At 37.8% G+C, this 12,826-nt stretch overlaps 2 protein-coding genes across 3 annotated transcripts in view; one reads left to right on the top strand and one right to left on the bottom strand.

Annotated features, from left to right (window-relative positions):
- The window catches only part of LOC128888566 (SID1 transmembrane family member 2-like), a 139,443-nt gene extending 136,837 nt beyond the window's left edge, over positions 1–2,606 (top strand). The window contains exons 2-7 of one of the 2 annotated variants that reach the window (XM_054145547.1): positions 231–314; positions 452–769; positions 890–1,439; positions 1,528–1,793; positions 1,901–2,110; positions 2,175–2,606. In XM_054145547.1, coding sequence (XP_054001522.1) covers positions 467–769; positions 890–1,439; positions 1,528–1,793; positions 1,901–2,110; positions 2,175–2,462 — 1,617 coding nt within the window. In that variant the 5' untranslated portion in view covers positions 231–314; positions 452–466 and the 3' untranslated portion in view covers positions 2,463–2,606. Of the gene's footprint in view, positions 1–229; positions 315–451; positions 770–889; positions 1,440–1,527; positions 1,794–1,900; positions 2,111–2,174 lie in introns of those variants that run through there. The other variant, XM_054145548.1, reaches the window with a different exon arrangement.
- Positions 2,607–2,889: 283 nt separating this feature from the next.
- Positions 2,890–12,715, bottom strand: LOC128888508 (acetyl-CoA carboxylase). The gene is made up of 7 exons (XM_054145412.1): positions 12,458–12,715; positions 11,988–12,321; positions 10,684–11,144; positions 6,616–10,446; positions 4,814–5,093; positions 4,025–4,305; positions 2,890–3,880 (listed from the first exon to the last, which is right to left on the bottom strand). The coding sequence occupies exons 1-7, from the start codon at positions 12,698–12,700 to the stop codon at positions 3,269–3,271; spliced, it is 6,042 nt and encodes a 2,013-aa protein (XP_054001387.1). The 5' UTR covers positions 12,701–12,715; the 3' UTR covers positions 2,890–3,268.
- Between the last annotated feature and the right edge of the window lie 111 nt (positions 12,716–12,826).

The following is a 12,826-nucleotide window of genomic DNA, read 5'->3' as shown; positions in this document are numbered from 1 at the left end:
ATTATTTACACTTTGATATATATGTCTGTCTTTTGTAAACTGTTTTATTAATTTATATGATACCTTATCCCTACAATTCAACTAAATAATGTTGATAAGTTTACAAATAACAATAACTCTATTTACCACACAATCTCTCACATAATTAACATGCATCTTTTAAAGTTATTTTGGATAATTAATATTCTACTGTATATCACTATAGGATTCTAAAATATTTTGTTTTTTAGTGTCCTGTATTTGATTTAGAAAGGAACATTGAATTTGCTGGTTACTGGCAAACTGTAAATCGACAGGGTGGTATTACTATACCTGTAAGTACTTCTCTAGGTTGTTAATGCATACTTCTTTTATGCATTTTCCAAACTATGGAATAAATGAAAGAATAAACATTACTATTTTGGCAGAATTTTATTAAAAGTAAAATTTATGTCTAACTATAATCTTTTAGAGAGAAGCTTATCCAATGGGATTTTTTGTTGTACTTGTAGTAAAAGGTGATGACACCGATTGTTATGGATCGCCTAGTACAATTGATTTACGGAATAAAAAAGTGGCGTTAACTATAAATGCTAGTATAACCAAACACGATTATATTGTCGCAATAAGCATAGTGATATCTGTTATTTTCACTTTTTGCCTTATTTATGTTGTGGGCATTGTGTTGTTCAACATTAAAGAAGGTAGAAAAATTCAACAAGAATTACTGGACAATCAAATATGCCAAGATTTGAATGAACCTATGCAGAGTCCTTCAACAATAGAAGAAGTAAGTTCAATATTATAAGTTTAAAATGCTTATAACTAATAACAATCTAATTTAAGTGCTGCAAAAACCTTTCATATTGGAATTAAGTATCATAATTATAATATGAATAATTTGTTTTAGACAGGACCGAATCGGTTAGTATCTATAGAAGAAGATTCGTCGCTGGATGAAGATGATATTGATATAATGGAAGATGCTTTTTCCGATAAAGAAGTGATACGAACGAAACTTGTACTTTCGGTTTGCGATTTGGCTCGCAAAGATCCAAATATTCTAAGGCACAAGTCTCGATTATATTTATATTATTTAGCAACGGTCGCTGTCTTCTATACTTTACCCGTTCTCCAATTAGTAATCACTTACCAAAACGTACTTCATGTTACTGGAAACCAAGATATGTGTTACTATAATTTCTTATGTGCCCATCCATTTGGATTTCTGTCAGACGTAAATCATGTTTTTTCGAATTTCGGGTACGTAATGTTAGGTCTCTTGTTTATATTTGTGACATACTCTCGTGAAAACAATGAAAAGGATAAAGAAAAAAATAAGTGTTACGGTATACCGCAACATTACGGATTGTTTTATGCGCTTGGTTCTGCGCTTATCATGGAAGGAATACTTTCAGGGAGCTATCATGTGTGTCCAAATCGAAGTAATTTTCAATTCGGTAAGATGAAATATATTACGTCCTCTATACGGTATATCTTTTGCAATCTTCGCCATTAATAAGAATATTCGCTACATCATACTTTCAGACACCAGTTTTATGTACATTATAGCAGTACTTTGCATGATTAAAATTTACCAAACACGTCATCCTGATATAAACGCTCGAGCGCCGGTTACATTTGGAATCTTGGCTTTGGTGATTCTGCTTGGATTAATCGGCGTCTTGAATGGTTCCACTTGTTTCTGGATTATATTTACAATTATGCATTTATCGATTTGCTTGTTTTTAACTCTTCAAATTTATTATATGGGACGATGGAGACGAAAAGGTCTCCTCGCAAGAATAATACAGGTAACGTTTTGCTCTTCATACATTGCTTTCGATATTATTTTTTTGATTTGATGTTGATCGAGCTACATTTGTTAAACATAATTGATTACTGAATTCATATTTTACAGTCTTGTAGATATGATGCCCATACCGGAATTAAAAATATGTTTCGACCCTTGTATCTGGGACGATTTGTAATGCTTGTCATAGCAAATTTATGTAATGTTACTCTCGCAGTATTTGGAAACATAAGTCATGAAAACAATTTTGCAACGTTCCTGTTAGCTATATTAATGTCCAATTTAATGCTGTATACTATTTTTTATATTGCAATGAAGGTATGTATAGATGCATAATCAAAAGTTGACATGTTACAAATTAATCAATAGTGTAATATTTCAGCTTTGCCATAGAGAACGGATCCTTCTACAACCATTGATTTATATCATTTTGTCAATTGTGTTGTGGGCTGCAGCTATGTACTTTTTTATAAACAAAACTATTTCATGGGCGGTTACTCCAGCACAATCTCGTCTTTATAATAAACCCTGCAGGGTCCTAAACTTTTTTGACAACCATGACATTTGGCACTTTTTGTCTGCCTTAGCAATGTTTTTCTCTTTTATGGGTTTGCTTACCCTAGATGACGATCTAATCGATGTACACCGAAGTCAAATACCAGTCTTTTGAGGGCAATGACATGAACAGAAGTTATTTCTAATCTTTTTTTTTTTCATCTCTTTATGACGATATGATTGTATATAATATACATTTTATCTTGATACTAATGAATTAAAAATAGTATAAAATATATATGTATATATAAAGATCATATAGCATATATTTTGTATTAAACACCTTAATTCCGCTAAATATTCAGGTTCATCAAACTTTGCATTATCTATCCCTTTCACTTAACCAGTTCTCAATAAACGTTAGTCTCCAAAGAGTAGAGAGAAATTTTGATATTTTCTATTACGATAGTAAAAAACAGCATTTAATACTTACAAACTTATCCTTCGATCTTTCTATCAACGAGAATGGAGAAATGACGTACATGTTTATTAGTAGTCGTTCGGTAAAATCAAATGCAACGAACAGACATTTTTTTCTAAAAATAAATATATATATATATATATATATATATATTTATATATGCATATAAATACATACATATATATAATATAATTTCTATATTTATGAATACACTTATAAACATGGGCATAGTTTACCACAGTTTAGGAAACGATAGTAACACTGTCTGACATTCGATAGCATCACTGTTGAACCTTACTAAGCACGAGTTCGTTTTGCTTTCTACCTTCAAGTAACATCATCGATAGAAGCAATTATTAACTTTTCGAAGTTATACTACAATTCCCGTAGAATTTACTATTAACAAGATGAAATAACGAGTGTTTGTACAATTAATTCTAACGGAGTTGCATACACCAGGTACGTGGATAGACAGAAAATTCTGTGATATTTCCAAAATTTTAGGACGAAGCGCTTGAATCATTCAGTTCCTGAGATGTCGTTTCTAATTGCGATAAAGTTCTGTGTAGTTCTGCACGTTCCGCTGGCTGAAGTCTGTGAGCAATTTCCAAAATTGCGGTTAACCTCACTTCTGGGCAGGCTTCGAGAGCTTCTTTTACTTGTGAAACAATTGCGTCTTGTTTCACACAAGTAATGTTACGCGAAACGACACTGTTTTCGTTTTGACGTTGACTCTCCAACCAATGTGTTGCCGCTTGATCTTGATCCCACAAGTAGGACTCTGTGGGACCTTTGTCTTCTATGAACCATCTACGCAACATCGCGCCGACTTGTCTGACATCGAGACGTGGTTGAATAGAAAGAATCTCCTGAATTATCTCGTCTTCCAAAAGTCTTCTTCTCAGTCGCCAGTAAAGTAATTTTCGTGCCTTTCGCCATGGAATAATTTCGTGAATCGCGTTCTTTTCGAACATTCTCTCAGGCGTATCATGAAGGTCTGCAAAATGTACTGCGACTTGATGATATATAGGTTCTAGCTCTAGTTCTCTCTTACGTATTTGATTTTCGATTTCTGTACGGTCCTCCGGTGTATTCACGCTGGCCAATCTTTCCTATAACAATGATATTTTTTTATTAAATTTATTAATTACTGATAGCAGATTTGTCTCAAGTATTTGTATCTATTAACAAAAGGTTATCTTCTATGAACATCAGTTAAAATTGTTTCACGCAAGCATAAGGTTGAAAATACTTACTTTAAGTTTTTGAATTACTGTATCCACCCTATGCATAGCTTTAATTATATCTTTATTCCTAAACTTGATTTCAACTATTCCCTGAGCTTCCAGAACTCCACCTCTACTTGTATTGTCAGCAAACATTTCCATGTATCTGGGATTTATGGTTGGATCAACCACCGCCCACGAACCACCTCTCAATTCTCCATTTGGTGGGATATATACAAATATCGGTTTGGTATATTCTCTTAATCCATCTACAATGTAAGCACCAAATTTTATGATTTGCTCGTACATGTCTGTAAAACAAAGATACATTATTAGTCATTAATAATAGATATAATATAGATAGATTATGTACAGGGTGTCCCGTAACTGGTGGTACAAGTGAATAGAGGGTGATTCTACATAAAAAATTGAATTGAAAATGTAGAATAAAATTTGTTCATATGACTTTTTATATTTGAAAAAGAATAAGTTTGAAAATTTGTTGAGCACGCGAATACTTAATGTAGCTTGACTTTGACGAATTTTACTTTTTTATTGTTCCGAGTAGGAGAGTACTTCCGTCCTTTTGCAATGGTTACAAGATTTACCAAACAAATGATCAAACTTATTGTTTTTCGAAATTAAAGCGTCATATGAACAAATTTTATTCTACATTTTCGATTCAATTTTTTATGTAGAATCATTCCTTGCTCGCTTATACTACCAGTTACGGGATACTTTGTATCTTATATGTATATTATAGATATACATAGATTAATATATGTAGATATAAGTCAATTACTGTAAAACAATAAATACCTTTCATTCCACCAGAGAATCCTCTCCAATTGGCGAAGATGAAAAGAGGTAACTCTTCTTTTCCAAAATCTTTGATAGCCTGCGCGGTTTTATACGCGCTATCAGGGAACCAAACTTGCCCTGCCTGAGATATGGTTTTAGCCTCTGAATCTAGATTAGCAGGATCAGCAGGTAAATGCATTTCAACGGTCCTTGTTTCTACTGCGATAACACCGCATGGTATTCCACCCAGCCTAGCACGTCCGGTTACTACAGTTTGCGCCCAAGGTCTCATTATTTCCTATAAATATAATGAAGTATCTTGAAATGTTTTAATCATCTCACTTTAAGGGGTTAGTCGCAGTCAGGAAAATGGAAACGGACAGTTTCTTGTGTGTGTGTTTTTTAAGGTATTAAATAATAATTTTTATTAATGAAATGTAAATACAGGATGTCCCAAAAATGTTGTAACACCTTGAAATGGCTGGTTGGGAAGGTGATTTGAAACAATTTTTTCCTTAGCGAAAATGTTGTCCGAGGCTTCGTTGAGGAAGCTTAGCTCATAGCCTTCGCTACAGCGGCCGCTCCACCGATATCCGCACGCTCTGATTGGTCGACGATTTCCGTTATTACCTTCTCAACGAAGCCTCGGACAACATTTTCGCTAAGGAAAAAGTTGTTTCAAATCACCTCCTCAACCACCCCTTTCAAGGTGTTACAACATTTTTGGGGCAGCCTGTATATTACAAAGTATGTCTTAAAGAGCTATAAAAGAATTTTTGTTTTAAAAAAAGGTTAATTCACTTGGTTTGCAGTGAGCAAGATTTCTTAAAACTGGTGCACCTGAAAACAAAACTAAAGGTAGATTTAGAAAATATATTAGACTAACGGGTCCCTGATAGAAGGATTTTTTATTTTCTTATATACTTTTCTTTTTATTCTCAATTTAATCACTTAATTTTATAATGAAAATTGAACTTTAACTTCAAATGTATGTCATTTTGTTTTAAATTAATTTTTTCCAAAATCCTTCGTTCAGGGACCCGCTAGACTAATCTATTTTCGTAATCTACCTTTGTTTTTGTTTTCAGGTAAACCAGTGTAGAGAAATCTTGCTCACCGCAAACCTATGTTTTTAAATCATCGTCTACGTCATCGGCTGTTATGACGATAATTAAATGTTTCTTAAAACAAAAAATGCTTTTTAGTTCTTTAAAACATCCTTTATAATATACTTAATTGTTACTTATGCAAATTATTATTTAATAACTAAAAAAAAATCACAAAGAAATATCGTTTTTTCCTCTTCCTGACTGTGACTAACCCCTTAAGTAAAACATATCGAATGCTGAAAATCACTACTCCAACTTTATATCAAGTCAAACATAATTCTCTTATACGCCATATTGGTCTTGTTCTCTTATAATCAGTTCACGCCTTTCTATAACTAGTAGTTCTGATACAAAAAGTAACATCATTTAAACCAGAGGTCGGAATTTTTTCGAGAGCTACGCGTACCAGCTTCCCTTTACCGCACGGAGGGCCCAGGAGGGCCTACAAGCTGACCGAAGCGCTGGACCGCCGCATGTCCCGAATAGTGCGGCAGGCCCGCTCCTTCATTACTTCCCATCTAGTGAATGGGCCCGCCATACTATTAGGGACATGCGACGGTCCTGCACCTCAGTCAGCTTGTTGGCGCTCCGCGCGGTAAGGGAAAGCTGGTAGGCGTAGCCCTCGAAAAACGGCCGTCGCGTAGAAAAAATTCCGACCTCTGGTTTAAACTATCAAGGTCTAAAACACAAGTAACGATAATCTAAGCGTACCTGCCAAGTACCACGATCGAAGAATCCACTTTCCCAAGTGTTGTCATTAGTTTGAACGATTCTCCCTTCGAGCATCCACCTTGGATCGTAGGCTGCCTTCGTGGGAACATAAGTGGTCTCTCTATCGATCGAGTCAGGATTCGGTGATGGCAATATAGGAAGAGGTGCACCTTTGTGTTTAGGACAGAAGCTCAACCATTTCAGAGCTGTTTCAACTCCATCTAAATCTCTTTCGTCGGTCGTATGCGAAACACCATTGTAATGCATAATTTGTATACCACCCAGTTGATTGTTGCTCGCGTATACTTCACGACCCAACACCGCGTTCAACGCTTTGTAACCGGTCAGGATAATATGCGAGTTCTCTATTTGAATGACCCTCTGTCCAAGACGCAATAGGTAAGCTCCGATACCGATAGCTCGACAGGATACAATGGAAATCGTGACTATTTCTTCGTATGCTCTGGACGTTTCACCAGCGATCATACCAGCATACTTTAAGTTCTCCACACCAAGACCGTCGTCCTTACCGATGATATCTGTAATTTTGTAGCGAGATTCTCCTCGATCTTCGATCAACGAAGCCTTCACGGAATTTACGGGCGCTAAACGGGCGTAATCGTCCGGCGTGAGGTAAATATATTTAAAACCTTTCTCTGGTTCGTTATCGTCCTCCCAAGCGATTTTGAACAACGCTTTCACTTCCTCTGCCAAACCGATACGAGCACCCGAGTTCGCAGAGAAGTAAATCCGTGGTATTCCAAGCTGTCTAGCTTTTTCTGATGCTCTACAGAACACCAGATCTTCTTTTGGGCCGAAGGAACCAATTAAATGCGTTAAATCGTTTGCAATTAATATAACGTCACGACCAGTCTCTGGATATTCCGGCGTGTAAAATCGGAACCTCCAAGCCACCATGCCAACATTGTTCTCACCGGGAAGACGCTTTTGTTCCACTAGATTATCACCCTCCAACACCAATTCCACGTAGTCCATTATGGGATTTGGCATATTTATGTTGGCATTTGGTCTTTCTTCTATGTACTTCAGCCAGAGTTTCTCTGTCTGTTGTCTGAACATGTCTGGCAAATCGTAGACATAGGTTGTGCCAGCGCTTTGTGCCTGAAACCGTTTCGCTTGAAGGTAATCTTTGGTTAAATATGGCGTGGAGATCGGCAGACCGTGCATAGGCCCTGGTCTCCAGGCAACGTTTGCTGTCGCCGAAGGACAAGACTCGAAGCGAATAACACCAGTCTTTGGGTCGGTCGTCTCCGTGTATACATGTAAATCTATACTGTAACCGCTGTCGTTGGCGATGTACAAGCGTATAGTGGATGTCGGTTTCCCCGGGGATGGACGAATCGTCATTTTGATTTCAGCTTGGCGTACCCTCAATTTCCATAACCTTGGACCGTATCTGAGCACCATGCTGGTCACACTTTCCTCTATCCTCACAGGGTCCATGATAACCGTGGGTACAAAGTTTAGGAAAATGTGATTGCACTCTGTCCGTTTCGCGAGTGGATGAGAGAACGCGACTTCTAACTCGTCCATGGCTTCTAACAAAACGCGTTCGCCCTCGTTGTGGAGATAATCGAAACTAGCCTCTTTGGTGATCAGATCGGAATGTCTGATGATCGAGCGAATGAAGAAACGATAATCGGTGACTTGTTGCCCTTTGGCGACCTTGGCATGACCGAGATAGAGATGCATTTTTTGGTTTGAGGTAGGCAAAGCTTCAAGATCGTATGTTCTCATCCTGTTCAGCTCCAATTGGAACGCGCAACCGGGCTCTAGGTGGCGGTAAATCTTATCCTCCATGAAACCGTCCCTTTGACGGTACGTAAAGAATTTTGGAAACTGTCGTTTCTTTAGAGCAGCGAACGTGATTCTTTTGATACCTCTTGCGATCAACTCGTCTTTGTTCGCTGCGCACCAGCCGCCATATAAGTTTGCCATAATAGCATCGTCATAATTGTCCATTTCCTGAACGGCGATGCTCACAACGTGTACTGGTTCCGCAGGTCTCTCACCGATTTCCACCACTGGACCACTAGTTTCCGCGATACTCAATGACACATTTATAGATGTACTATGCCTCGATTCGCTTCCTCCAGCCGCATCTACTGCGTCCAAAACCTTGGCAGAGATTGAAATGGGCGTAGATAGATCCTCCAACAGGTCGAGTACTTCGTCCGAATACCGGACAAATTGATCAAAGTCTTGGAAGGCTGCCATAGCACCGATTCTGTGGTTAACTGGAGACTGATTTTGACGGTTTGGATGATTATTAGGCAACAAGAATTGGAAGTGTACGAGCGGCACCTCGCCGGATAATTCGATGTGTTGTAAGCAGGTCAACTCGTAACTGATGTACGCTCTGCGAACGTAAACCTCCAGGGCGGCATTGCAAACGGCACGGTTAGAATGATAAAAGAAATCGTGAAGAATATCAAAAATAGACGTTTCAGAGAGGATTAGCTTCTGTAGATTTTCTGGATGAAAATCATGGCCGTACATGTCCACAGCTGACAAGAATATAGATTCCATTTGATTGTGTCTCAATTCGTAGGCGGGCTGATGAGCGGCGATCAAGACTTGTCTGGCACGCAATGCGACGCGACTGTGTTCCGTACGATTCAAGCTCGTCAACTCTGTCAATGTGCTCGACAATTCGTCCGTAAGACCAGGCTCATTCGCCCAAAGGTGGTCGATTAGCATAGTCACCAGAATGTTCTTCTTCGTAACGTGATTGTGACTGAAGATCATAGCCGTTACCGTAGCTACGTCGTCTTTGTACTGTTCTATTAAAGCTGAAACACACTTATCGTAATGCCCTTGTTGGAATTGGCTCTCAACCGTGTAGTACTGTCGAAGAAGTTCGTGAACGGCGGTCTTCATCCTACCACGTATTCCGTTCCTATATCTTTGTACTACCTGCACTATGGCTTGAGTGGTTAAGAAGAAGACGTCCCGATCGGATCGCTTCGAAAGAGTAGCTGCGTGCCCGTCGATCACAGCAGCGATTTGCTGGCTAGGAAATTGCGCTAAAACGGAGGTGATGTTTCTTTCATAAAGTGACATTAGTTTCCTTATTTTTTTCTCGACGGAAATCGGAATTCTACCCGATATCGTTGCGATCACCTCCTGGATCTCGAGCAAAGGCAGACTAGGATCGCGTAGGGAGTTCATAAATTTCTCGAGAAGTTCTCGAACTCGTGGCAAATGATACGGATCTGGCAAACAATATCCCGCCAGGGTATTTTCCAAAGAAGCACGATACTTGGTGTGAAGATGATTCAATTTCTCCGAAATTGCAGGAGCTTCAGTTTCTGGGAACTGACCCATGTATTCCATAGCCTTTGTCACCAATGTTGGATCGTCCAACTCCAAATGAGCGATCAACGTACCGGCCTCGAGGATGGCACCTGGTCTTTTAACGTAGAAAACACTGCCAGCTTCGCTTGCCGTTACCGTCATTACCATTTTCATCACTTCGATTTCAGCATAGGCTTGTCCAGGGTTAACATGACCACCATCTTCGACCAAGAAGCTAACCAGTTTTCCAGCTGACGGCGATCTCAGCAAAGAGGGGTCGTTGTCCTTTTCGAAGATACACGTTTGATTTCCTATGACGATTCTATAACGATCTACTTCTTCCCTCATGTAAGTTGTGAAACTAGCACCATCCAAAGAGAGCAGCATGCCTCCGTCCGACAATCGATGTACTTCTACTTCTTTATAGGAACCATTCATAACAAGAAAGTAACTATTGGGGCCGGATTTGGCAGCCTGTACTTTATATTTATATCCATCGTTGATGAGCTCAACCTGAGATGCAATTGCAATTACAAATTTTGATAAATGTTTTAATGACTCCAGGTATTGAAGGGAGTCCGGCGTATCATCCCAAGAAAATCTATTTTTTTTTATTAAACAAAAGTTGAAAGATTTTATATTTATACATTCATTTGTCTTCTATAAAAAAAAATACTCGAAAATTATTTAACCTTTAGTACGTTAAACCAGGCTCCCCTCTTGATTTGGTATTTATTGTTAATCACTTACGTCGATAACATTCTCCAAATCATTGCTAGCTTGTATTTGACCTTTTTCCAAGGCTGTTTGGAACCCAGTAAAGGCGGCAGTGATAGTTCTATCAGCTATATGAAGCGCACCACACGTCACAGCCAACAGTACATTCGGTTTATCGCTTCTAACACGTTCAGCGATCAACAAATCGAGCCAGGCTGTGTCTATAGTGTTTTGTTGGAAGGATTCCGTTTCTAATAGTGTGATCAGGTACTCGACGGTGGTTCTAAAATCACCTCTGATGCATAATTCCTTCAGAGCTATAACTAAATTTTCTCTAGCTTGATTACGATCCTCTCCCCAGGAGAAACAATGACCAAATTGCGAGTCTGCAAATTCGTGAAGACCACCGGAAGCTCCTACTGAGAAGTAACCCCAGACATTCTTCGAAGACCTAAAGTTTAATTCTTGGACAGTACCTGAGCTTGGCTTGAAACCTGAGGAATACGTTATTGACGCTCACATCTTTACCTTCGTTAAGACGCTTTAATTTTAGTAACATATATTATAATTATTACAGTGGATATAGAAAGTATTCGTACACCGATCAATTTCCAAAAAAAACTATGTAAAATTGTAATTTATTAACTTATTTTTTATAAACAATGACATTCTATATACTCTTGGAAATCTCTAGAATAGATAAATTATAAAAAAAATAGCTATTTATGTAAGTTGCGAAATTAACAAAGAAAAAAACAATTAATCGATAGAAACATTGAAACAATAACTATTCGCACAACTGTTTAATTTTTAAAACTTCTTAAAAAAAAAAAAGAAATTTACATTAATTTACAAGTATATAATACTTTTTTCGTGGGATTTCCTTTTGATTTTATAATTATTGTAACTCTTCTAAGCATTGAATTAACTAAAGTATTAGTTATTCGAAGTGGGATCTTCTTCAATTCATCTATTAGAGCCATTTTTAAAAGTACTTTACTGGAAATTTGATGTTTTCTAATTCTTACGGAGCAATAAACTAATGTGTTTACGTTACGAACTCTACACTAAATGGTTCGTCATAAAAATCATACAAATACTTACTGCTTCTATACTTTTACCCACTTTTCGCATTTTTTTGTTAATTTCACGAATTATATAAACTAGTAAATGTTGTTTGGACTATATCTATCTTAGAGATTTCCGAGAATATGTAAAAATCATTAATTACAAAAAATTAAGTTAAAAAACTACAATTTCCCCCAAATTTTTGGGAGAAATTGATCGGTGTACGAATACATTCTACACTCACTGTATATGAAATGTAATGTCTCTACCTTCGTCAGGATTTTCACTAGTAATTCTTGCTGCAATTACATGACCCCATGGTTGAGGTTTATGTTGCGGCTGATCAAAGTCGATGATACTATCGCCCCACGGACTTTCACCATAAAGAAGCCGAATATCTTTTATATGGTGAAGCGGTAAACCCATGGCGATTTGAAGCTGTGCCGCGGGTAAGTTAACATCTGACACCATCTCCGTGCAAGGGTGTTCCACCTGAAGACGTGGGTTCAACTCCAAGAAATAGTATTTTCCAGACGTGTCGTAAAGGTACTCAACAGTACCTGCGCTGACATATCCAACCATTTTGGCCAATCTTACAGCAGCCTATACACAGTAAATATTGTTTTACGAAGTTGACAACATATGTATTTTACAATTACAGTTGGACTCTGTAAAGTTTCTTTTTATGAAGCTATTGAGAATGACAATTGAATTGCTTACGTTTCGAATTCTTGGTTACCTTTTCCATTTCCTCGAAAACTTCAGGTTTGGCAATCACAGCCGGAGCTTCTTCGATAATCTTTTGATGCCTCCTCTGAATAGAGCAATCGCGACCGAACAATGAGATCGCGTTACCGTAATTGTCTGCCAATAATTGAACTTCCAAATGTCGAGCACACTTTGCCAATTTCATAATAAATATAGGAGATCCAGGTATCTCAGTTTGTACCTGCCTGAGAACAATGTTCAAGACGTTTACCATAAATAATAATTGTAGAGATAGCTTGGCTGTTTAAAATGTAGATTGAGGTTCAGCAAATGGGGTATCCTCCGATCGGGCTGATTTATTTATTATAGGTAGCTTGACCTGGCGATTACAACGGTGGTC

Source organism: Hylaeus anthracinus, unplaced genomic scaffold (assembly GCF_026225885.1).
Source record: "Hylaeus anthracinus isolate JK02 unplaced genomic scaffold, UHH_iyHylAnth1.0_haploid 11994, whole genome shotgun sequence".
Taxonomy (NCBI): Eukaryota; Metazoa; Arthropoda; class Insecta; order Hymenoptera; family Colletidae; genus Hylaeus; species Hylaeus anthracinus.
The sequence above is the reverse complement of the archived record's forward strand: the minus strand, read 5'-3'. Positions and strand labels throughout refer to the sequence as shown.